At 39.9% G+C, this 24,437-nt stretch overlaps 1 protein-coding gene across 3 annotated transcripts in view; it reads left to right on the forward strand.

Annotated features, from left to right (window-relative positions):
- Positions 1–2,574: 2,574 nt before the first annotated feature.
- Positions 2,575–24,437, forward strand: part of LOC145434951 (uncharacterized) — a 42,134-nt gene continuing 20,271 nt past the window's right edge. For 2 of the 3 annotated variants that reach the window (XM_080312180.1, XM_080312181.1), the window contains exons 1-3: positions 4,989–5,202; positions 9,406–9,456; positions 10,253–10,282. In XM_080312180.1, coding sequence (XP_080168306.1) covers positions 5,004–5,202; positions 9,406–9,456; positions 10,253–10,282 — 280 coding nt within the window. In that variant the 5' untranslated portion in view covers positions 4,989–5,003. Of the gene's footprint in view, positions 2,753–2,814; positions 2,889–4,988; positions 5,203–9,405; positions 9,457–10,252; positions 10,283–24,437 lie in introns of those variants that run through there. The other variant, XM_080312182.1, reaches the window with a different exon arrangement.

Consider the following 24,437-nt stretch of genomic DNA (forward strand, 5'->3'; position numbering starts at 1 on the left):
TATTTTGTAACGGATGACGCAAGCAATATAAGATCTGCACTGACTGAACATCAGAGACTGACATGTGCTTGCCACATGTTGTCGACTGTCCTGCACCACACGTTACAGCCCTCGATGTCCGTGCATAGTCACTGCCCTATAGTTTCGTCTGATACTGAGATGATAGAAAAAGTTTCTGATACAATATCTCGTTGCAAGTCTTTGACTGCATATTTCAAACGTACCGGTCTCAATAATAAATTGCCAACTGCCTTGAAACAAAGTTGCGAGACACGGTGGAACTCCATGTTGTATATGCTTCAGTCAGTTCACGATAATATGGAACAGGTGATGCAAGTTTTAAAAAATGCCAACGAGATGGGAAGATTGAATGGAATTGACTGGACATTGGTGATGATTCTCATTAAATTTCTTGGACCATTTGAAGAAGCCTCTAAAATTCTTGAAGGAGGCTCGTATCCGACTCTTCATTTGGTGTACCTCTGCTTCAAAAAAATTGAGCGATCTTTGTTTGAAGACTCTTCTGATCCTCCTATTTTGGAATACATGAAGAGACGTGGGCTGTTTTGTCTGAGAAAGAAGTTTGTAGTCACAGACTTTCACCTGTTGGGATTCTTCCTGAATCCCAAGTATAAAGCTCTTGTTCCACTAACTGATCGCGAAAGATCCAAGATACACAGGCTTGCCGAACAGTTCCTGATCAACATCAATAAGGAAGCAAATTCCTCAGATCAGGAAAATCTAGTACCGATACCTGAGGCACCAAAAAAACAAAAATATGGCGATCTGGACTATGGCTTTGAAGACTGGGTGGTAGCCAAGCCTGCTTGCGAACCCGAAGAAAATGAGATCTCAAGATACATCAAATACTGCTTTGATGAAGCAACATTGGGATCATTTCATGACGAAGATGCAGGCCTTTTTGATGTAGTGAAGTTTTGGCTATCGCCACCAATCAGAAAACTATTCTCCTTCCTGCACCGATCGGCATTAGGTATTCTTTCCATACCAGCATCTAGTGCTGCAAGTGAACGACTGTTCAGTGTGTGTGGCCATACTATTACAAAGAAACGGGCAGCCTTGTCATCATCCACCCTTGAGGCAATAGTAATATTAAACAGTTCATGTAAATAATAAATCGCAGTCGAACTTCCAGTTTTACTTAAGGGTTGGGCTTAATCTTTGAGCTTCCTTAGTTTCAATCAATGTTAGTTACCAGCCTGTGAGTGTTCTTTCATATCCCATACAAACCTGTGAGTTTTTCTTACCCTGTAGACTACCTTGTCATTTTTAATTCGATACCAGCCTGTGAGTGTACTTTCATATCCCATACAAACCTGTGAGTTTTTCTTACCCTGTAGACTACCTTGTCATTTTTAATTTGATACCAGCCTGTGAGTGTAGTTTTCATATCCCATACAAACCTGTGAGTTTTTGTTATGTTGCCTACCTTGCCTTTCTATATTCGATACCAGCCTGGAAGTGTTTATGTAGTGTTTGTGTAGTTTTCATATTCCATACAAAGCTGTGAGTTTCAATGCCATGTCTGTTTCAATATAACCTGAACCCATTGCCTATGATCTACTGCATTTGTAGTCAACTAGAAATAGCTAGTCGTACATGAATATTATCGGAGTTTTTTGGATCGGATATCGCTCATTTCAAGTATCCGGCCTCGGAGTCGGAGTGGAGTCGGACCAGAGAATTGTGGAACAGGATCGGAGTCGGACCAAAGAATTTGTCGATCCGCCCCGCACTAGTACCTAAGCAATTATCTCGTCAGCGCTAGAGGCTAATCTTGTGTTTTTAGAGGTTATTGCGGGGGTGACAACCTTGAAGGTCGTACATTTGGTGCCTCGAAAGCTCGCCTTGCTTGCATAGTATGCAGATAGTATGATCCAGATATCAAGTGTCAGAAACTTTACAATTAATTATTTTGCATTTGGGTGCTCGGCTATAGCTCGCGTCTCACCAGTTGCCTACCTATTTCTTAGTCACCGCATCCAACTCCTTCCTATCTAGATTGTACTGGTTCCTAGTGGTAGGATCTTGTATATTAAACTTGCAGCATCCTGCGGACCTTGTTAAACCAAAAGTTCCTTTTGTTAAGGTTCGGTAAACGTACAGTGAACCTTTTTGTGAAATAAAATAATTATAACGCCCGTGAAGGAAATCCCGCAGATTCCACTTCTTCATCACTCGCTGCGTCATGGTCGCAATTGCTGGAATATTTTCCGTGTAAATTCGATTTGCGTTAGAAATAGCAATATAATATACGTACGCTTTAACGTTCGTTTTCACACGAACATGAATCCGTTGGGGCTCGCACCATCCGAACTGGAGACTTACAGTTCGCGATCAAATGTTAGGAATCCATGTAATTCTAGCTGTGAGTATGGATAGAATGCGGAGTAGAACCTTTTGCATTAAACGACCATACACACCTCGTCTATTGAAATACCATGGGAGTCAGATGATACGTTGCGGATGATTAACGGACTACGCTACTGGCCCAACTTGGCTAAGCAAGTACATTCCATCCACCTACTGTATTGCTAGCTTCTAAACTTGTACTTTATTCACTCACGCTCCTGTTTGTTTTTACAGCTATTCTTCACGCTTTTTAGTTACCCTGACTTAAGATATAGACTTCAGGTACATCGTTGTTGCTACGGCTTTCCGCATCGTTACAAAATCCCGAATTTAGTTAATCATCCGTGCTTTACGAAGTCGCATACAGCCGAGGAATTGCGTAAGTTAAAATATTTCAATTATTTGAAAATAGGAATTCATGATTAAGCGTTTTCGGTATAGAATGGACAGATATTCACTGGGGACTGTTGGGGTTCTTGGTATCGGAGCAAGTATTGGAGCTAATATTCTATTGGGTGAGTAGGTTTTATATTGTACATGCGATCACCTGACACAGACGGTAGATACATACGACTGTCATTAAATTTAGCAAACGTAATCTCTTTTTCCAATCGTTATCTCCAATGAATGAACCCACAGGACTGTATAGAAGTCCTTGTAAGATGTCAGTGACCGAGCGCACGCGTGGATGGTTTGAATTACTGATTCGAATTGTATTCGAAACATATATTTATATTTGAATACATTTTGCGTTGGTCGTGAAGATACCATGTTCGATTTCAAGAGTAGTTACCCCCTTTTAACTGCTAAAGTGTGGGACTGCGCGACCAATTCCTATTTAATCTGATCTAATCTTCATGATCTATTAACTTGAGTGTCTTGAAAATCACTAACCTTAATTACAGCTGTATAAAAACATTACGGCGTTACTTCTACTTGTAGTTGAATGAATATAGAAACTTAACTGCTTCAACTATATCTCTGGCCTAGACACAGGCAAATCACAATGCTCACTACACTTGGGTCGTAACCAAAATCAGTTGTTCAGACCTGATGGGGATTATTAAACTTATTCTGTAACAAGATACATCTGAAATACATAATACGAACAAGTCAAATCCGAGAACGCAAGACCTTGCAACAGACAACTGATAACGTACTAACAGAAATATATACGTCGAGTGTGTGTACTCAACGGGAATCAATTAAGTAATAATAGGAAATCAGACATAAGAAATAGTACATTCTCCCCCCGCAAAATGTTTGCGATACAAGGGTGTGATACTTTGTCAATATTACGGGACCGCACCATATCGAGCGCCATGTCGATCTGCCGCCTTCCGAGCACGCGTTGAACGATGAAGCGGTGGTCTTTCAGGCTCATTGTTCGGTTGTTGATTTTCGTTTTTCCATCGTCGGTGCGTGTTGCAATGGCGTCAACACGAATGGCAGCGTATTCGTCGCAATCCAGCAATTACCTATTGTACCTAGCAGCCCATGACGTGTCCTAATCTGGAGAAGTGGACTTTGACTTTTGTTAACGTTAGACCTGTTTTAGCCGACCACCGTTGAAACTTTTTGAACAAAAGACATCAAATATATATTCCGCTTTTTCGAAGAAGTATTTGACGGAGTATTTGTATTTTTCTTTCAATCACGAGTATTAAACGTTTAGTACTAATTATAGCTTTAGTTCTTTTGTCTGGAGAACATACATGTGGAAGTATAAAAGCAGGTATAGTGATGCCTTATATTTTCCGAAAATAAAGCTATACACTATATGGCATTTTTACGATCCGCCATATTTTTAATTGACGTATACTAATCGCGCGAAGTGTTAAAGCCGTATCCGACAGAACTTCTCCGTACTGCACTGCGACTCAACTAGGGGCCTTATAATATGGGAGAGGGCGCCAGCCCATGATATTATGTAAAACAGGGTTTTCGAGTAAAAACAGGGTTTTCGAGTAAACAAAGGACTAGTATCGCATTTCCATATTAATACTATCATTTACATACCATGATGTGGACGAATGTTTATTCTGTCATAAATTGACAACTCCTGGGATGCATCAATATGATTCAAGCTCTCTACACCTTCCGCATATAGCTCCATTTGCAGCTTTTGACAGTCCATGCGAAGGAATTACGATCGTTTTCACAACTACTTACTTACTTGAGTAGAGTTAAAGTCAGTCAAACTTCTACTTTAAGTAGTTTTACGTTGCTCGTGGAAAAAGTACTTCTACTTCTACTTGAGTAGCTTTCTTGACTACTTTGACCACCTCTGGTCTTCGCAGACATGTCTGCTCAAGGAAATGCAAACGGAAATCTTGAATATTCATCGACGATAGCGAGGAAGTACCTGTTTTTGTAACGCTGGGTAACGAACCCTTGAAATCGAGGCCGAGACGTTCGAAGGGTTGAGACTCCTCGAATAATTTCTCCTCTGTTGGGAGGTACGGGACCTTGTATAGAAGCGCTTTCCGTATTGATTTGTGGAAGGTTTCGTAGGCGAGATTGACATACTTTCGAGGAATGACCAGTGATATGACAATATCTGCATACGGCGCATGCAGTCATATGACGTAGTCGGTTGGTAGGCGTCGAAATCCCTTGAAGCGATTTCCATGGCACGTGCCTTCTTGAAGGCTCACCGAAAGTCGACGAGCTTACCTCCAGAAGTCTCTGGCGAATTGACATTGATTGCAATCCCGCGATCAAGGGATCGCGAATCAGCTCCAACCGATATTGTTCAGCTGAAACTGTCTGACCCCCGCAGTCTTTGCTGGGTGACTGCAGTCGAATGCACCAGGCAGTTGTTTGCAGGTCAGTAAGTCATGGCTAGCCGCAATGATGTTCTTCTGCTTCACGTATAGAACTTTCAAAGCACCAATGGCAAGGTCGTAATCATCAATATCCGCTATGTTGCGATAGACCTGATATGATATCACCTTTGTTAGCACCTTCAGTTGCCCGGATGTAAGTCAGCGGTTGCTAAAGCTTCCAAGTAGTCGTTGAACGTTTTAAGCCAATATTTGAATTCATCAGCTGCAGTCTTAGATCCTGGTGCGACGTCGAGACGTTGAGGTTTCAGAACCTTGTCTATTGAAGCCGTAAGAATAAGTTTAATAAATTGTTCTGACCTAGAGATATGATGCATATGTGGGATTATGGATATGAGGTTGCATGCGCACTGAGCCGCATAAAAACTATATTTTCGTAATCTGTACCACAGTACCGGCTTAACTAGATGTCATGCTCGTGAAGGCATCCCAAATATTGCTATGATCGGCTATAGTCAGGTGGACAAAGTGCTGCGACCCAAGCGCATTAAGCCGTACGATTTCAGCCCTAATAATGATTCATGACAATGGAGCGATGTAATCCACAATATAAGGTAGGTGAAATTAACCATTTGAGGTGCTTACCGCAAAGAGTATAACACATGCAGCCACAAGCACCAAATAATGAGGTCGAGCAAGTGACTAAGTCATTGTCATTGGGTATGTTGATAAATATATGTCGGAGTTGATTTATGCACACATTTCCACCAAAGCAGATATCGGTCAAGCCCCACTCTCAACTGCAGTCACGACAAGTGTGAGCATGTTAGTGATAACGTAAAGTAAATCATGCTAAATGGTTCTGATTTATGAGATTAACTAGTTTTTAATGTGTTCAAGTCAAAATTGTTCAAATTGTTACTGTCCTGTATCCTACTTGGGCTTGGATTTAAAAACAAACGGCTGTTGAAACACTTTATTAAAAATATGTTTTATACTGTGTTTTGAACAAAGTGTTAAAACAATTGGTTTTAATTTAAGTTGTATAAATATGCCATAATCGTATGAATAATTTGCAAAAAACATGTATGAGCCTACGGACGATTATCACCCGATATAGCTGACGAAAATGTTCGAAAAATATAAGATGCTTCTCACTGAAAATACCATCAAAAACACTATAATACGCCCCTCACTGAAAATACCATCATAAAGATGTAACTTTCAAAGAATCTATGTAACTCAAGTTTCACATACTCAATTAAGGCAACCAGCATGATTAGTAACCGAGTGTTTACATGAAAAATATGGCTCAAAGGACCAATCCCATGCAGTGACTTCGAATTATAGTTCTGCATGACGTCACGAACTTTCAATTGTAACGTACCACATGACATTTACGGCTCTTTGTGCGTTAAAATGGGAAATATAGGGCCAATATGGCTCTTCTGACGAAAAAGGTTTCCTACCTGTGCCGTATGGGATGGTTGGAACTCTCAAAATAGTCGTCTTAACAGCTATAATACGTAGATATTTCGTTAAAGGAGCTATATTTACCCTTTATTTTCAATTGTTATTTTCAATCCACCATGGCGTCACAATTGAATATTCGCGAAGTCATGACATTAAAAAATACAATAAAGAACATGTTTTAAACATGTTTGTTTTAAATGCTATCTTTATCCAACTAATGGAGCCGACACTGCACGGAATGACAGCGAGTCCAGCCTTGGCGAGATAGCGCAGTTGTATAATCCGCGGCTGCAACAACAATGGATTCATGTTCGAGACCCAATGGGTCATGTTCGAGTCTCAACCTAAGTAAGAGTTGGAGGTTTATCTATAGGCTCCTCCTCACTACCTCATCCGCGTAAGCGGTGTCGTAGCGGTGTCGTAAGCGGTCGTGCTATAATTCGGCAGCTGCGGGAAAAAATGAAGAATATCGGCCCGGTGTCAATTACCATTGTTGTTGACAAACACCGTGAACACCACACACAGAAAAACCTGAATACGCCTAGGATGACAACCCACGGCTAACAGCAATGATAACGATGTAGTAATACGGTATTGCGATAGGACAGTGTAAATACCTTATTCCTCCACATCTCTCTTCTATATCTCATTGTCTGAAATTGTTTGAAGGTGGCCCATATCGTTTCGCTATCACAGTCATGAAATTTTGAATAATCGCGACGAGCATAATATATTAACTTTAATGAAGTCGCTGAATCGATTCGATTTTACTGCGCATTTTACCACTAGTTTATTAAAGCTTCTTGACGCTTTCGTGGGCCGGAAAAAGTGTTGTCGCGGACCGCATGCCACCCGCGGGCAGTAGATTGTCCGCATCTGGGGCGGCATTACAAGACAACTACCGCACTGCGGAATCAACATTTACCGTCACAATTCGAGAGAAGCGGACAATCGCGATTACAAAACCCTCAATAACGATGTCTTCGAGAGCATTTTTACCGCTGACATTAAGCCCATTTACATGGCCGTTTGGGTCAGCTTCGAAGCTGACTCGTCAATCCGACTCTCTCGTTTTTGAAAAAGAGAAAAAGGCAGACGGCTTCAATCCGTCTTGAGCTCAATCCGTTCCGCAGAGTCGCTTGGAGACGACTTAAACAGTACCGGTACTTGAAAACGAATCCAGACTACAGCAACATACCAACATTTCATGTTCATATTTCACGAAACCGGCACGTATTTCAAATGGGTGAATATAAAAGCTCTATCAGTACATGATACTGCTTTTATAATATGCACGCGTGGTCTTATTTGTTCAGCGTTACAACTTATGAAGCGAGTACAGCCAACAATATAACTTGCACAACTCACAATCAGAAAGAGTATATACACGGCGTATTTGGTCATTCTAGAATTGTGTTGAAGGTATTTCGGGATATCTCAACTGCCGTAGCATATTCCCGAGCTGAATCCCACAGTGCTGTGTATCACTCGAGCTGCGATAAACATGACCATGTAAACTCGATCACTTTGGCAAGCCGTCTCATGACGTCGCTCCAAGACGACTTGGCTTCAAGACGACTTGACCATGTAAATGGGCTTATTGACTTACCGCATGACGCAGGAATCGAGAGAAGACGTGAACGATCTGCGTCACGAACGTCACTATCCGCGAAGTTCGGTATTACAAAACTGAAATTAGCGCAGATTTCACGCGGTAACTTACCGCTTAGCTTCTAGCTGGCGTTGTTGAATCCGCGCTGGAAATTGCAGCTTTTTGAACTGCAAAATCTTAATATTCTACATCAATAAAGTAAAGAAGTGAGGCAGTAACCGATCTAAAAGGGCATGTCCTGTAAGTCACCCAGTTGGGTTATATTTCGTAGGCCTAACTGTTAGTAAAATCAAGCGAAATAAGGCAGTGGCGATATGTAACGCTTATGAATTGAATTCTCATATACGGACCATTAAGTGCGGGGACTGAGTAGGCTACCTCGCCGTTTAAAGCCTGTATGAATATAACGGGGACTTGAGTTCTATGTCGGAAGCATGCTGTTATAATCTTGAATTATAGAATACTAACCTCGGTAGGTTAGTAATCTATTGCCAAATAGATTTATTTAATATCCACTTTTTAACTTTGACTAGCATATCGTGTGGTCGCCCTGTCAATAAGTAATTCGCTGCCGAGCGGTAGAATTCAGTCCGATTCGGTAGGCCTATAAATTCGTTGCGAATTACGCCATGTTTCCAGAATGGTATACATGTATTGCTCCAACTGTATTATCCTCATACGAAGTTAAAACTCAATACACGCGTGATACTTGACGCAGCGGCCTAAAGCAGACAAACTATATAATGTACAGTACGCCTGTAATTTTGGTCTCTTCAGAGCAAACACCACAAACAATTAGGGCATTTCCATTTCCCTGTATGTGAAAGATTATCGCAGCTAAATTACAAATCGTTGCTGACCACACAGCATTATAAACCCTCATTTGATGTCATCTTTTACTGCGATTATCGACTTGGCGAAATCACAAATTAGCGCGTTGATTGCGAAACGTTATGTTGCGTCTGGAATTACGAGAGTTTACGTGTGTTCAAAGCGCTCTTGCGTGAGCTGACCGCAAAATGTTTTGAAATACCAATTTTTACATTATGCGGTAATCGCATTCGAGAGAGCTCGTTACCGCTGGCGGAGATTCTGATTTACCGCATTGTTTTGTAATGTCCCCCCGGTCTATTGAAACTTTGCATTTTTTTTTATTTCCAGAGAAAGTTCAAGAGTTCAGTCAACGGGGGTTGATGGGATTCGGAAATCGAGGTTCGTTCTTTTCGTTTCAAACATTGTTTCCGTGTCAATAGGGTTCGTGGTCTCATCAACATATATTATATGACAAGGGCTGGAAAACATTTCTGAGAGGAATCCGCTACAGCGGGTTCTCAAACTAGGGGTCGCGACCCCAGTGGGGTCGTTCAACTATCCCCTGGGGTCACGGTGACAAAAATTATTACAGGAATGTCAATTAATTGGATGCTATCGGCGGCTCATTTCTGAATATTTTAAACACGACCTCTGCGCACTGCGAACCCAGTCATCTAGGTATCAGATCCGTCGAAGCGTCATGTTAAAGCGTCACCTACTATAACTTATATGGTTGGTGTCTAACCATCTCTACGAAGATTTAAGTCAAGTCGTTAATATTCCTTCCAGTAAAACTACAGCTGACCGGCAATGCTATGTGTTAACATATAATACATACACACACTAATGACCATGCGTCGAATAACAGTAATCACGAAGTTGCGATCGATCACTCGCGAGAATTTGAAAAAAGAATCGGATAAGTGAATGAATGAATGTATTAGTGTGACACGATCTCAGTCCGCCTTGGACAAAGTTCGGTATGAAAAGGATACGTTTGCCCGAAGAAAAACATTGACATCTACACTCGTGTAGTTTTAAATCATAGACCGCGCATTTAATACAGAACTAATGGCAACTTTGAGTCATTTTTCGCAAATACTTGACTCGGCTTTTTGATGCGATTTCTTGGAAGTTATTTCTCAATCATATAATTGCCGCATTATACTAATGCCTTTTTCTTCCTTTCCTTCAGCGGACAGGCATCGGGAGGACGAGACTCCGGGTTAGTTCATTTTTATAACATATATGTGGTAACTATGCAGTAAAGAACTACGGGACTTTGAAGAAGTGTATATCACATTGTCCGCATTCGTTGAAACTACTATACCATGTCAAGTAGATTTGACGATGAGTCATCCAATAGCTCTTATTCATACTAATTTGGAAACATCTATATATTAATTCATGTATATCTATTATGTGATCGACCCTAATGTCAGAGACAAAAATTGGCAATTTACTGATACTCATTTCGCAACGTCTGCCGCATCAGCCGTTATATCTTCAGATGTAATGATCACTGAAATGTAAAGTTTGTTTGTAATGATCACTGAAATGTAAAGTTTGTTTGTGTGAATAACACTCGTCCGGACGATGTCACGAATACCTAAACACTGGATAATAGTTTTGCATAATCGGTCTGAGAATGACGTGATATGTACCGGGAGTATACCTGCAAACCATTGCGATGGTTAGACGAGGGTTTTGATATTTTATATATCACAAACCAGCCCAGTGCCTAAGTTGGATGCTGACGACTTTATACGCGGCAACAACAATTATGCAATTATGCAACTATGAACTCGATAACCTCCATAGCAACGTTTATAGTTTTTATGGGAATAGATATTTATAAATTAATATGCAGATATTGTCGGGATTGTTGTGATTTAATAAGTGTTGGTTACTGTAATTAGTTTACTTCGCTCTGTTCATTCTTTTCGTACCTCAGTTGCTTATATCTGTGTTGTGAAGTAAACTAATTACAGTAATCAGCTTATATACAATCGCAATAATCACCACATTCACCCCCACCAAGACAAATAGGGACTTATAGCTTTTACGAAGTCCCTTGCCCGTAACGTTCGGGAGCGCGCCTTATGCGCGTGGATCGGCGTAGCGGAGGTTCCTTAACATCTACGCTAAGACTGGGCTGCATTAGGCTACTTCGTCGCGGCACGGAGAAAATGTCTTACAAGCAACGCCATCTTTTGCGCTGCTGGACGACTTGGTAAGTTCATCGGATGACCGCCCCGTTGTATCGCAGGAAAGGAAAACTCTTTTTCCTGTCTTTCAAGCATCTCGGAAGACTTTGTATAAACAGGGTAGGGTGCGCGATCTTTACCTGAATCCGTTGATTCGGCATGGCGTGTTTAGGGTTGGCATCCAATAATTCTACCTCATTTACGAGCGGGTCGCCTTTGTTCTGCACAAAATATCGAAAAAGTACGGTGCCGCTATGATGAACCCAGTCGGGAATGGAGTCGCGCAGCATGGATCTCCTTTCAAACTTGAAGAACCTGTCATGAGGAGAGCAATTAGTCGCCGTGCATAAGAGAGACCGGATGGAATGCATAGCATCCGGCAAAACCAATTCCCAATATTTTTCCGGTGTTTCTACGACGTTCCAAAAGCAGCTTGACGGATTTCCACAAATTCTGATTAAGCCTCTGGCATTGCGAATTGCCTGTGGGGTTATAAGGAGTCGACTTGCTGGTGGCAATACGCTTACATGTCGGGGAGTCGGTGACTTCCTTCGATAGAAATGAGGCACCCCTGTCACTGTGTACGTATTCCGGCACACCGACACAAGCGGAACAAGGATGAGAGACAATTGACGACCGGCGACGACGTCATGTCGCGACAGGGATAAGCAAATGGGATGCGACTGTATTCGTCAATAATAACAAGTCGGAACTTTCTGGGTCCATCAACGGGACCTTTGAAATCGATGCTAATACGTGTTCCGACGCGGCACTGAGATCAATGAGTGGCGCTTTATCAGGTGTCGGGATCCTGTCTGCTGCACACTAAATCTGGCAATGGGTACTAAGCGAGCGTTGCGTATCTCAAATCTCTTCTGTTTTCAAATACAAGCAGTCCAAAACATACAATACGTCGTCTGCAGAGAACCTGATGATCGGCGAACATGAGATCGATCGTGCTAGAAACAACACCTTTCGAAACGTCATTGACAATATCATCAATTTTCGGTAGCGGATACGCATCGAAAGGGGTGTATCGATTTATCGTTCGCGAGTAATCAATTACTAACCTTTTCTTATGTTGAAGGTCCTTGGTTACTCAAACTTGAGCTCGCCAGGGAGATACCGATTTCTCTATAACACCTTCATCCAGAAGCTTCGACACCTCGCCCCGTACGAAAGATCGATCCTCTGAGCTGTACTTTCTCGACTTCACAGCTACAGGCTTTGCAGCTGGATCGACAAACTTTAATATTTCAGGCGGATCACTAATTTTAGTGGAAGCTACGGCAGAATGCTTGCGTCCTATTACGAGATCTCCTTTCAGCCCACCGAATTCAAATATAACTCTCTCTTATGCTGTTTAAGGAATCCAAGCCAATATTTACTTCGGTGCACAATTCATCAACGACGCAAAATTGAGTTGCGCCGTAATCTTTATCTTCAATACGAAGTGTCGCTTATGCGTGACCAATAAGTCGAGCAGAAGATGACTTTGATGCACGGGCAATAGTGTAATCCCGAGCAGTAGAACGAGATTGAGAATTTTGGCGAACGATGAGCTTATGTAGCATTATTATGCTCCCGAATCTCAAGTACTTTGACCAACTCCTCAGCAACAAGAACTTCCAACGTCGAACGCCTCAAAGAACCGGGTCCACCGGCTAGCGAAGCCAAATTGAATTTGCAAACTTTGGCAAAGTCATCCAGTCGGTCACATCTCAAGCATTCGCTGTTTCAGGCAGAACAGAACTCGCGAAGCATCATACGAAAACCCCCACAAAATACGCACTTCTTTTCAGGAATTTCCGTAATGTAGCCAATTCAGAGCCGCAAAACAATACAGGCGAATGATCAGGCTCATGTGAAGTCTTCTGCATTTCCTGATTTCCCGGAACCATGTTAGCGGTAGGAGGCGATATTTCATAGGGAGAAGAAAAAGCTTGCGCCCGTTCAGTATAGTCTGCTATCTGCATGGCTTTGTCGAGTGTTAACTCATCATGTTAGAGAAGACGCAATCTAATGCCAGAGGACCGCGAACCAGTAATCAGGTCATCTCGCACGGCCTCCATAGTAGTGAGGCTAAGGAACTTTGTGCCCCGCAAATCAGAGAGCGCCACGTCATCCTAATTGCCACGCCCATTTTCATACCCTAAGGGTACATTCATCTGCTACGTCATCTGTGCCACATCATCAAGCGCCACGCCTATAGTGCCACATCATCCATCCATTGCTATATCATCGCTGCATTGATTGCCGCATCTTGATACTTTTCTCAGATATTCTATTTTGTGTATTTAGGACTAATGTCATCCGTCCATATTTTTAGACTTGATTTTATGTGTACAAGTTACGGTTTCTGCAGTCTCCACATTTTACGACTTATGATTTCCACGTCAAAACTTACCTTGGCTAGAATCGACGGCATGATTTTTGTGATAAGGACCTAGGTAACATTCAGAGTCTGCAACGATTGTTTGGATATACATTATAGCAATACCCCACCAAACTATAGGCGGTTATATTACTCTATTGGTCAGAGATAACTCATCCGTCCACATTTTTAAACTTGATTTTATGTATACAAGTTACTGTCTCTGCAACCGAACTTCAACGTAACGATTTTTCAGTAAGCAGTTATGTTTCCATGCTACTTTTACTTCTATTTAACGGGTTTTCATAGCGATTTTGAGTGCAGGCAGATCGCGGTTTCGATTTCCGAGGTCTCCACATTTTAAGCCTTATTATCAGCTCGCAGTACAACCGCTACCCGTATAATGTTTGCATGTCGAGTATAAGGGTATTTAACTCGGCACTAAAATGCCAACGGACTAGCCGCAGGGCCCGGTTCTCGTCGCTATAATTAAACGAACACCTTCGCCGCAGGTACGCAATCCCCGACGTTATAATGATAGGGCCAAATTAGCCGCATGAAAGCGAGTCTAATGAATATAACGACAGACACCAAGTTAGTTGAAAAGTAAAACTAATCGTGACCGATGCAAGACGGATTGAAACAGCGCTTTCGCTCGATTCTTGTAGTGACGACATTTCATACGATTCAGTCCTTTTCATGTCACTAGAATAAGGGTGATTAAACCGACAGTGAAACGCCGCCGGCGTCTTATAACGTAATAATGTAAGCTGCGTCGGGTGCTGCTATAATGTTAGGAGCGAATATAGTAGAAAGTCCACGTCTACGCATACTACCGTAGTAAAACGCAATTCACGCAAAAGTCGATATTGCTTTGTGATGATTTTGATGTTGTTCCATACCGATTGGGAAGATAGGACTCCTAATTCCTTAACTAACTACATAATCTCTAGTAACGTAGTCAGACGCATAACGGAATTTACGCAAAATCGGTATTGCTCTGCGATAATTTTGATCACTATGTTTTGATAATAACTAGCTTCCGAGAAATAGATAACATTCATTATACGTTAGATGATACTTTTCCTTTATATTCTATTATGTGTATTTAGGGCTAATGCGACATCACTATGTTGGCGACAGGCCTGATTTGAACACACTAATTTTACAAATTAAACTTATCACCCACCACGAACACTCAATGAAGAGCACCCTGGAGCACCCTCGTAAATGCTCCACAATTCGTGACGTATAATATATACTGAGCATATAATAAGCTGACAAAACTGATACCTGAGTACTCCGAAATGTTCCATTGTCATAATGTCCTACACGTGTGAACCAATCTTCAAGTTGCGCATTCAATGTTTAGCTCGGTAATTCCGTTATTAAAGTTGAGTATGCATAGGTACGTGCTACGCTCCCGCAAAAGTCGGTATGGAACTGCGTTAGTTTAAAATTTGTTCAATCATGAAATGCGTAACAAAATTTGACATGGTGCATTGTCATAATAATGTCTTACAACTGCGTACCGAGTTTCAAGGTGGGGAGTCGAATATTAACATGGTAATTCCGTTATTAAAGTTGACTATGTATAGGTACGTGCTACGCTACGGAAAAAGAGATTTAGCCAAAAGTCTGTATCGAACTGCTTTGGTTTTAAAGGTGTTACATCATGAAATGTCTGATGAAATTTGGTATGGTGCATTGTTATTATGTCCTACAACTGTGTACTAACGTTCAAGGTGAGAATTTAATGTTTAGCATGCTAATTCTGTTATTGAAATTGACTATGTATGGGTATATGCTGTGTTCACGAAAATCAGATATGCGTAAAAGTCGGTATTCGACTGTGATAGTTTCAAAGGTGTTCCATCATTAGATGTGTGATGAAATTTAGCATGGTGCATTGCCATAAGGCTCTACAACTACGTATCAAGTTTAGAGTTGGTATTCAATGTTAAGCATGGTAATTACGTTTCTACCCTAATTTAATAGATTTCTCAGATATCGTAGCAACGGAACTGGCTTCAGCGAGCGGTTAAGGCGTTGGACTTAAGTTTCAATGAACAAGTGTTCACATAGGTTCGAATCCCACACCCACTACGTTTACGAGAATTAATATTTTTAGATTCAAATTTAGCGTATTGAGTACTTTTTCTGCCTTTTTCAGCGCATTAGAGACGTTTACACTATTGATTTCATGAGCTTTACTTAAGTTTTATAAATTGACGTAAAAGTAGTCATTTCCGAGTAAGTAAAACGTTCGTATTGTAGGTTCATTTCTGCTTAATACTATAATTATCATGGAGTTGAAGCAGTCCAATATCAAAAACACCCGAAAGTATTTGTTGCGTATAGCTAAAACCTAATTGAGTACTCTGAAGAAGTACAAGTAGCACAGTTTGTGGTATTTCTATGACATCGAAATTTAGCTAACCAGAACTTATACTTGAGTACTCCGAAATGTACAAGTACTTTACCTTTACACGACGTTTCTGTAAAATGAATACTGATTTTATTAAAAAATAAAAAAGCACGAAAAATTACATTTTATCCCAAACCATCAGAATACTAAAGTAGCTTATCGCGTATATGGACCTAATACTAAAGTGTTTATGATTTCAGTTCGCTTCAACTTCATGACATTTTCAGTATTAAACAGAAGTATAAGCCTAGAATGCTAACTTTCTTCGTAAATTGCTACTTCTGCCTTAATTTAACGGATTTATCCGAGATCATTGCTTTACTTAATCTCTCCAAAATGTGCATTATACTAGTACGTCACCATCGAATCCCTCTGGCTATAACTACCCGATAGTATAATTGAGCCAAATACTCGAGTACTAATTTTAAAGTAGCTTAGGTATCTAAATGAACCGACGGTCAGTAAACCATTTCGAAGTGCAAGTACAGGAATATCATAGTTCTTGAACCGTGCTCAATGCTCAATAGACCATTTTTGCTATTTTTCATCGCCATAAGTCATTCTGGACCGCGTAAACGCATTGTACGTTATAGATGAAACTTATGCAAATCCCCGGAACGCAACAAGAAAAATCGTATGAATTTGTAAACTACTTATTTATGACATAATAATAATTCTACTTGTACACATTTTCACATTTTATAACACTTTAAGTAGTACTTGAAAGTTTTGTCAAGTTAACAGGTTAAAAACTTATACTTGAGCACTACGAAATGTACAAGTACTTTACCTTTACACGACGTTTTGTAAAATGAATACTAATTAAAAAATAAAAAATAAAAAAGAGCGAAAAATTACATGTTATCCCGGAACGCAACAAGAAAAATCGTAGGAATTTGTAAACTACTTATTCGGTAAACTACTCTTTACTTCACAAAACAAAGTTACAAAAGTAAGCAGATTTATATGAAAACCCGTTAAATAGAAGTAAAAGTAATAACAATGCATCATACCAAATTTGATCGCAATTTCATGATGCAATACCTTTAAAACTAACGCAGTTCTCTATACACTTTTGCGTAAATCTGTGTTTCGCTAGCGTAGCACGTACCTATACACAGTAAGCTTCAATAACGGAATTACCATGCTAATAATCAAATCCCCACCCTGAAATTCGGTACGCGGTTGTACGACATTATGAAAATACAACATACCAAATTTCATCAGACATTTCATGATGTAACACCTTTAAAACCAACGCAGTTCTATACCGACTTTTGGCTAAATCTGTTATCCATAGCGCAGCACGTACCTATACATAGTCAACTTTAAAACGGAATTACCATGTTAATAATCGGCTCCCCACCTTGAAACTCGGTACGCAGTTGTAAGACATTATGACAATGTACCATGTCAAATTTTGTTACGCATTTCATGATTGAACAACTTGAAAACTAACGCAGTTCTATACCGACATTTGCGTGAAACTGTTTTGCGGGAGCTTAGCGCATACCTATGCGTAGTCAACTTTAATGACGGAATTACAGATGTAATTAGGTTTCAACACTTTTACAACGATTCTTCTTGCTTCCTATAACATCGCACTCGAAGCCCTCGTTATTAGGCTATGATCTCAGCCTGAGCTATGTCTTGAAGCCTACGGGACTTTGCAAATTGTTTCGATTTATTCTATACCCGTTTTAATTTAAGGAAGCCCATTTCACTCAATGTATCGATGCCTACAGTATAGAGTATACTCTACAAAATTTTCTGATTAATTATCCCTATGTTAATTTACCATAAGACAGACAATTTGACTCCTAAAGTCCGAAATACTTGTTCGCTTGAGCTAAGCCGCAGCGCCTGGAGTGGAATTTTATAGTTCTTGTAAAAAGTTGTTTATACACAATATATGTTTAAGGTAAGTCCTACGCATTCATGATTTCGTCCGAGTTTGTATTTTAGTAATATATACTAATACCGCGTTTGTAACTTGTGCAAGTAGGCCTACAGGAATATCATAGGTAAAGTCTCTGTCTTGCATTTAGTTGCCGGCTCTGAAAGCAAGCAAAGTTTGTGGTATTTGCGCAACATCGAAATTTGTACACTTCACGCGGGGCCTACGATACTTACGGCCTAATATGGCACATTACACTTGCTGGATATAAGAGGCCGACACTCCCAACCAGACATCACGACTGACTCAATGATTGCTTGCGATCTCACCTCTCGATACCAGACGCCTCGCCATACAAGTCTAATAAAGTATTATAACAGACAAAATTAGTTCTTTCAGATGAAACAACCCAATTAAGAGCCAAGTGACATCGTCGCAATGTATTTAATCGTTCAGGTAGACTTGAATCGTGATCCGGATCTCGTAACATAGTAAAATCGAGGTATGTAGTTTAATTACTCACTCACTACTCTATATGTTGGTGGTGGTCATACCCTGCAAACTTTTTTGCTGCGAACGTAGTGTTTCACCTTACATCAGTTGGTTCAATGTATGTACCGGGTTGTGAAAACTGTCGCTGTTTTGAGTATGTGTCACAATCAATACTAAATACGAGAATTCGTTACTCGTCGAAACGCCGCAGTCAGACATCGTTAACAGCGATTCCGTGTATGGCAATCTTGAGTTCAATTGCGGTTTTGTGATGTCAACCAAGCGGCTGTGTTTCTGCGGTGTGAAGACTGAATTCGTGTTGTTTCCCCGCAATTAGAGTGCGATGTCTATTTCACACCTAGAGCAATTATAAAACGCATCTTCGAAACTTTTGGTCTAGTTCATCCGCTTGCATTTCGAAACGGACCATCACGACAAGACTCTAACCCACCACATCCGAGGTTTCAGTTGATCATATCGAAGAATATCATGTCCATCCGTGTTACCACCCACAGATTTCGCCATCCTCACACGGTAGTGCTAAGACACAGACAAGATGCGGTGGTGGAAATATTGAAAATGAGAAAGCAGACCTTGGTGTCATTTGATTTGGATTTTACACCCGATGAACCCACCATTCGTACTGCGCATTGGGATGAGGATTCTATCATTGATGTCGAGGGAAAGGAGATGTACAGATTTGTTGGTGTCGTGAATATTCAACGAAAGTCGGGGTATATGCTTGTGCATGGTTCGCGTATTTGACTATGAAGATATCGCTATACATAACGTGCTGTTCACCGTATCGATAGCACCAACGAATATCCGTGAAAGGGTTGTAATCTCGGTGAAATAGTGTGCGACACATTTTTTCACTGTAAAGAAGTACTCGTACTTTTTCAGAGTATACCAAGTAGGTTTTTTGCCTATACATACACCAAATACTCTCAAGTCCTTATGATATCGGAGTGCTTCAACTTCATGATAATTATAGTATTAAGCAGAAATATATCTGGAGTACTAACGTTCTACTTACTCGGAAATGACTACTTCTATCTTATTTTGAAGGATTCCTCGCTCGACGCGTAATTTTATGAGGTTTTGAATAATATCCAACATATAGGCTCACTTTGAAGGGTACTTCGTAAAACTCAAATATTGCACAGTGAGAGTTCGCAAACTCTCGATGTATTTTTGGTATTTTTATTGCGGTAAGTCATTCTGCGGCGCGATAATGCATCGTAGGATATAGATGAAACTGACACCGCTCACCAAGGCCACTGAAAGGAAGTACATTTCAACATTTTAGTAGCAGTGAATTCCTAGTAAAGGACAAGAAGTGATGATTTCCGAGTGAGGTAAAAAGTAAGTATTGAAGGTATAGTTTGCTCGAAAAACCGACAACTCTGAAATAGAACTAGATGCAGTGTAAGTAGTTAATCACTTGATTAAGTATAGCGCAAGCAGGCCAAACCTATACTTGAGTACTCCAAAATGTGCAAGTACTTCGCTATCGACTCACTCCACGTAAAAAGTGACTTGGTTTTAGAGTATTTTATCAGTTCTTGACAGTTTCAGTTTTAGACAAAATTTGGAATAAAAAACTAGCTCATTCACGAATTCGGAAATCTTTTCTTTAACCCGTACTTGAGTGTAGCAAGTAAATCTCATTTATTATTAATTCTACATGTACTTGTACACTTGACCATGTGGTATGACTTACATAATTACTTTTCGCTATATTTGAAGTCTGTCAAATAGCAGTGTATGTTACGGTGAGCTTCTATTCGTTCTGTTTGATCATCTTGACTAACGATATTCATTCGACGAGCTCTTCAGTGATAGTCCTGGGACTTGGAACAGTGTTATATGACATCATAGCGATACGAAGTTACGACAGTTTAAAATTATCTACCAGGACACCAAATTTCGTTAGTTCATCACCACCTTCAAATATCGTGTTACACAAATATTGTGTATACGGGATAAATACATATATGCCTATATGTTGTTGCAATCTTCAAAAAAGTACCTCCCTCAGTAAGCAATTGCTCGTAGGCTATGCATACAAATGAGGACAGTTACATCAACGAGTGGTAACTTGTTGTATTATGTAGCTAGTAATTAGTGCAAGTAAGTCCGCAACTACTGTTCAAGGCCTTTTCCTCGTTTTACCAAGCATCCTCGTAAGGATAGACAGTCCCAATCAGCTAATGTAAGTGTGTACTGTGTATGTAAGTATGAGGGGTCTTATGCCGCTTGACGAATGAAGTTGATCGTCTATTCTATTCCGAAATAATCAAGTTAGTGGTTTTTGACAGGACCTCACCTCGTAGAAACTCCAGTAGAATAACTTATAACTCGTCACGTTTACTCAAGTAAATCTAATTTGATAATCAAGTAGGCCTACTGAATCTTATTTTTCCAACGAGCTCAAATTTAGCTCTAACTTATGAGAATAAATATAATAACTTTTCACGTTGTAGTGTAATTTACAGCGTGAGCCAAGTGATTTCATAATTAACACAAGATAAATAAATAAATTACTAGAGTATTATAAGATAATCGTGTCATCCGCCTTCGTATATCATAAAAGAATACCTACTGCAGGCGATTTGTAATTATTTGCGCTGTGTTTGATTAATTCAATCATGTTGCAGTGTTTTTTAATAGCGAAACTCAGCATAATCCAAGTAATTTCATGATAAACACAAGCTAATTGAATGAATTAACATTAAAGTAGCTTGAACTTACGTTTGTATCACCTTGACAAGTGGTATTATCAGACATGAAAATGATATTATCACCTAATACCAGAAGTTAACACACGTCAATGTGGTTCGGAATTCACGAGAAATTGGTTACTAAGAGAAGTATATTCTTGTATACACAATAGCGGAGAGAATCTTTAAAATGTAGTTAGCAGACCGATGGGTATTTGAGTTGTACAAGCATAAAAAACATTCCCGCGCGCGCTCATAAACCTAATTTTTTCTAACCCCAACACCTAATCCTAAGACGCGCGCGGGAATGTTTTTTATGCTTGTACAACTCAAATACCCATCGGTCTGCTAACTACATTTTAAAGATTCTCTCCGCTATTGTGTATACAAGAATATACTTCTCTTAGTAACCAATTTCTCGTGAATTCCGAACCACATTGACGTGTGTTAACTTCTGGTATTAGGTGATAATATCATTTTCATGTCTGATAATACCACTTGTCAAGGTGATACAAACGTAAGTTCAAGCTACTTTAATGTTAATTCATTCAATTAGCTTGTGTTTATCATGAAATTACTTGGATTATGCTGAGTTTCGCTATTAAAAAACACTGCAACATGATTGAATTAATCAAACACAGCGCAAATAATTACAAATCGCCTGCAGTAGGTATTCTTTTATGATATACGAAGGCGGATGACACGATTATCTTATAATACTCTAGTAATTTATTTATTTATCTTGTGTTAATTATGAAATCACTTGGCTCACGCTGTAAATTACACTACAACGTGAAAAGTTATTATATTTATTCTCATAAGTTAGAGCTAAATTTGAGCTCGTTGGAAAAATAAGATTCAGTAGGCCTACTTGATTATCAAATTAGATTTACTTGAGTAAACGTGACGAGTTATAAGTTATTCTACTGGAGTTTCTACGAGGTGAGGTCCTGTCAAAAACCACTAACTTGATTATTTCGGAATAGAATAGACGATCAACTTCATTCGTCAAGCGGCATAAGACCCCTCATACTTACATACACAGTACACACTTACATTAGCTGATTGGGACTGTCTATCCTTACGAGGATGCTTGGTAAAACGAGGAAAAGGCCTTGAACAGTAGTTGCGGACTTACTTGCACTAATTACTAGCTACATAATACAACAAGTTACCACTCGTTGATGTAACTGTCCTCATTTGTATGCATAGCCTACGAGCAATTGCTTACTGAGGGAGGTACTTTTTTGAAGATTGCAACAACATATAGGCATATATGTATTTATCCCGTATACACAATATTTGTGTAACACGATATTTGAAGGTGGTGATGAACTAACGAAATTTGGTGTCCTGGTAGATAATTTTAAACTGTCGTAACTTCGTATCGCTATGATGTCATATAACACTGTTCCAAGTCCCAGGACTATCACTGAAGAGCTCGTCGAATGAATATCGTTAGTCAAGATGATCAAACAGAACGAATAGAAGCTCACCGTAACATACACTGCTATTTGACAGACTTCAAATATAGCGAAAAGTAATTATGTAAGTCATACCACATGGTCAAGTGTACAAGTACATGTAGAATTAATAATAAATGAGATTTACTTGCTACACTCAAGTACGGGTTAAAGAAAAGATTTCCGAATTCGTGAATGAGCTAGTTTTTTATTCCAAATTTTGTCTAAAACTGAAACTGTCAAGAACTGATAAAATACTCTAAAACCAAGTCACTTTTTACGTGGAGTGAGTCGATAGCGAAGTACTTGCACATTTTGGAGTACTCAAGTATAGGTTTGGCCTGCTTGCGCTATACTTAATCAAGTGATTAACTACTTACACTGCATCTAGTTCTATTTCAGAGTTGTCGGTTTTTCGAGCAAACTATACCTTCAATACTTACTTTTTACCTCACTCGGAAATCATCACTTCTTGTCCTTTACTAGGAATTCACTGCTACTAAAATGTTGAAATGTACTTCCTTTCAGTGGCCTTGGTGAGCGGTGTCAGTTTCATCTATATCCTACGATGCATTATCGCGCCGCAGAATGACTTACCGCAATAAAAATACCAAAAATACATCGAGAGTTTGCGAACTCTCACTGTGCAATATTTGAGTTTTACGAAGTACCCTTCAAAGTGAGCCTATATGTTGGATATTATTCAAAACCTCATAAAATTACGCGTCGAGCGAGGAATCCTTCAAAATAAGATAGAAGTAGTCATTTCCGAGTAAGTAGAACGTTAGTACTCCAGATATATTTCTGCTTAATACTATAATTATCATGAAGTTGAAGCACTCCGATATCATAAGGACTTGAGAGTATTTGGTGTATGTATAGGCAAAAAACCTACTTGGTATACTCTGAAAAAGTACGAGTACTTCTTTACAGTGAAAAAATGTGTCGCACACTATTTCACCGAGATTACAACCCTTTCACGGATATTCGTTGGTGCTATCGATACGGTGAACAGCACGTTATGTATAGCGATATCTTCATAGTCAAATACGCGAACCATGCACAAGCATATACCCCGACTTTCGTTGAATATTCACGACACCAACAAATCTGTACATCTCCTTTCCCTCGACATCAATGATAGAATCCTCATCCCAATGCGCAGTACGAATGGTGGGTTCATCGGGTGTAAAATCCAAATCAAATGACACCAAGGTCTGCTTTCTCATTTTCAATATTTCCACCACCGCATCTTGTCTGTGTCTTAGCACTACCGTGTGAGGATGGCGAAATCTGTGGGTGGTAACACGGATGGACATGATATTCTTCGATATGATCAACTGAAACCTCGGATGTGGTGGGTTAGAGTCTTGTCGTGATGGTCCGTTTCGAAATGCAAGCGGATGAACTAGACCAAAAGTTTCGAAGATGCGTTTTATAATTGCTCTAGGTGTGAAATAGACATCGCACTCTAATTGCGGGGAAACAACACGAATTCAGTCTTCACACCGCAGAAACACAGCCGCTTGGTTGACATCACAAAACCGCAATTGAACTCAAGATTGCCATACACGGAATCGCTGTTAACGATGTCTGACTGCGGCGTTTCGACGAGTAACGAATTCTCGTATTTAGTATTGATTGTGACACATACTCAAAACAGCGACAGTTTTCACAACCCGGTACATACATTGAACCAACTGATGTAAGGTGAAACACTACGTTCGCAGCAAAAAAGTTTGCAGGGTATGACCACCACCAACATATAGAGTAGTGAGTGAGTAATTAAACTACAT

This window comes from Botryllus schlosseri, chromosome 3 (assembly GCF_051294905.1).
Source record: "Botryllus schlosseri isolate E-star chromosome 3, Bs_hap1, whole genome shotgun sequence".
Lineage (NCBI taxonomy): Eukaryota > Metazoa > Chordata > Ascidiacea > Stolidobranchia > Styelidae > Botryllus > Botryllus schlosseri.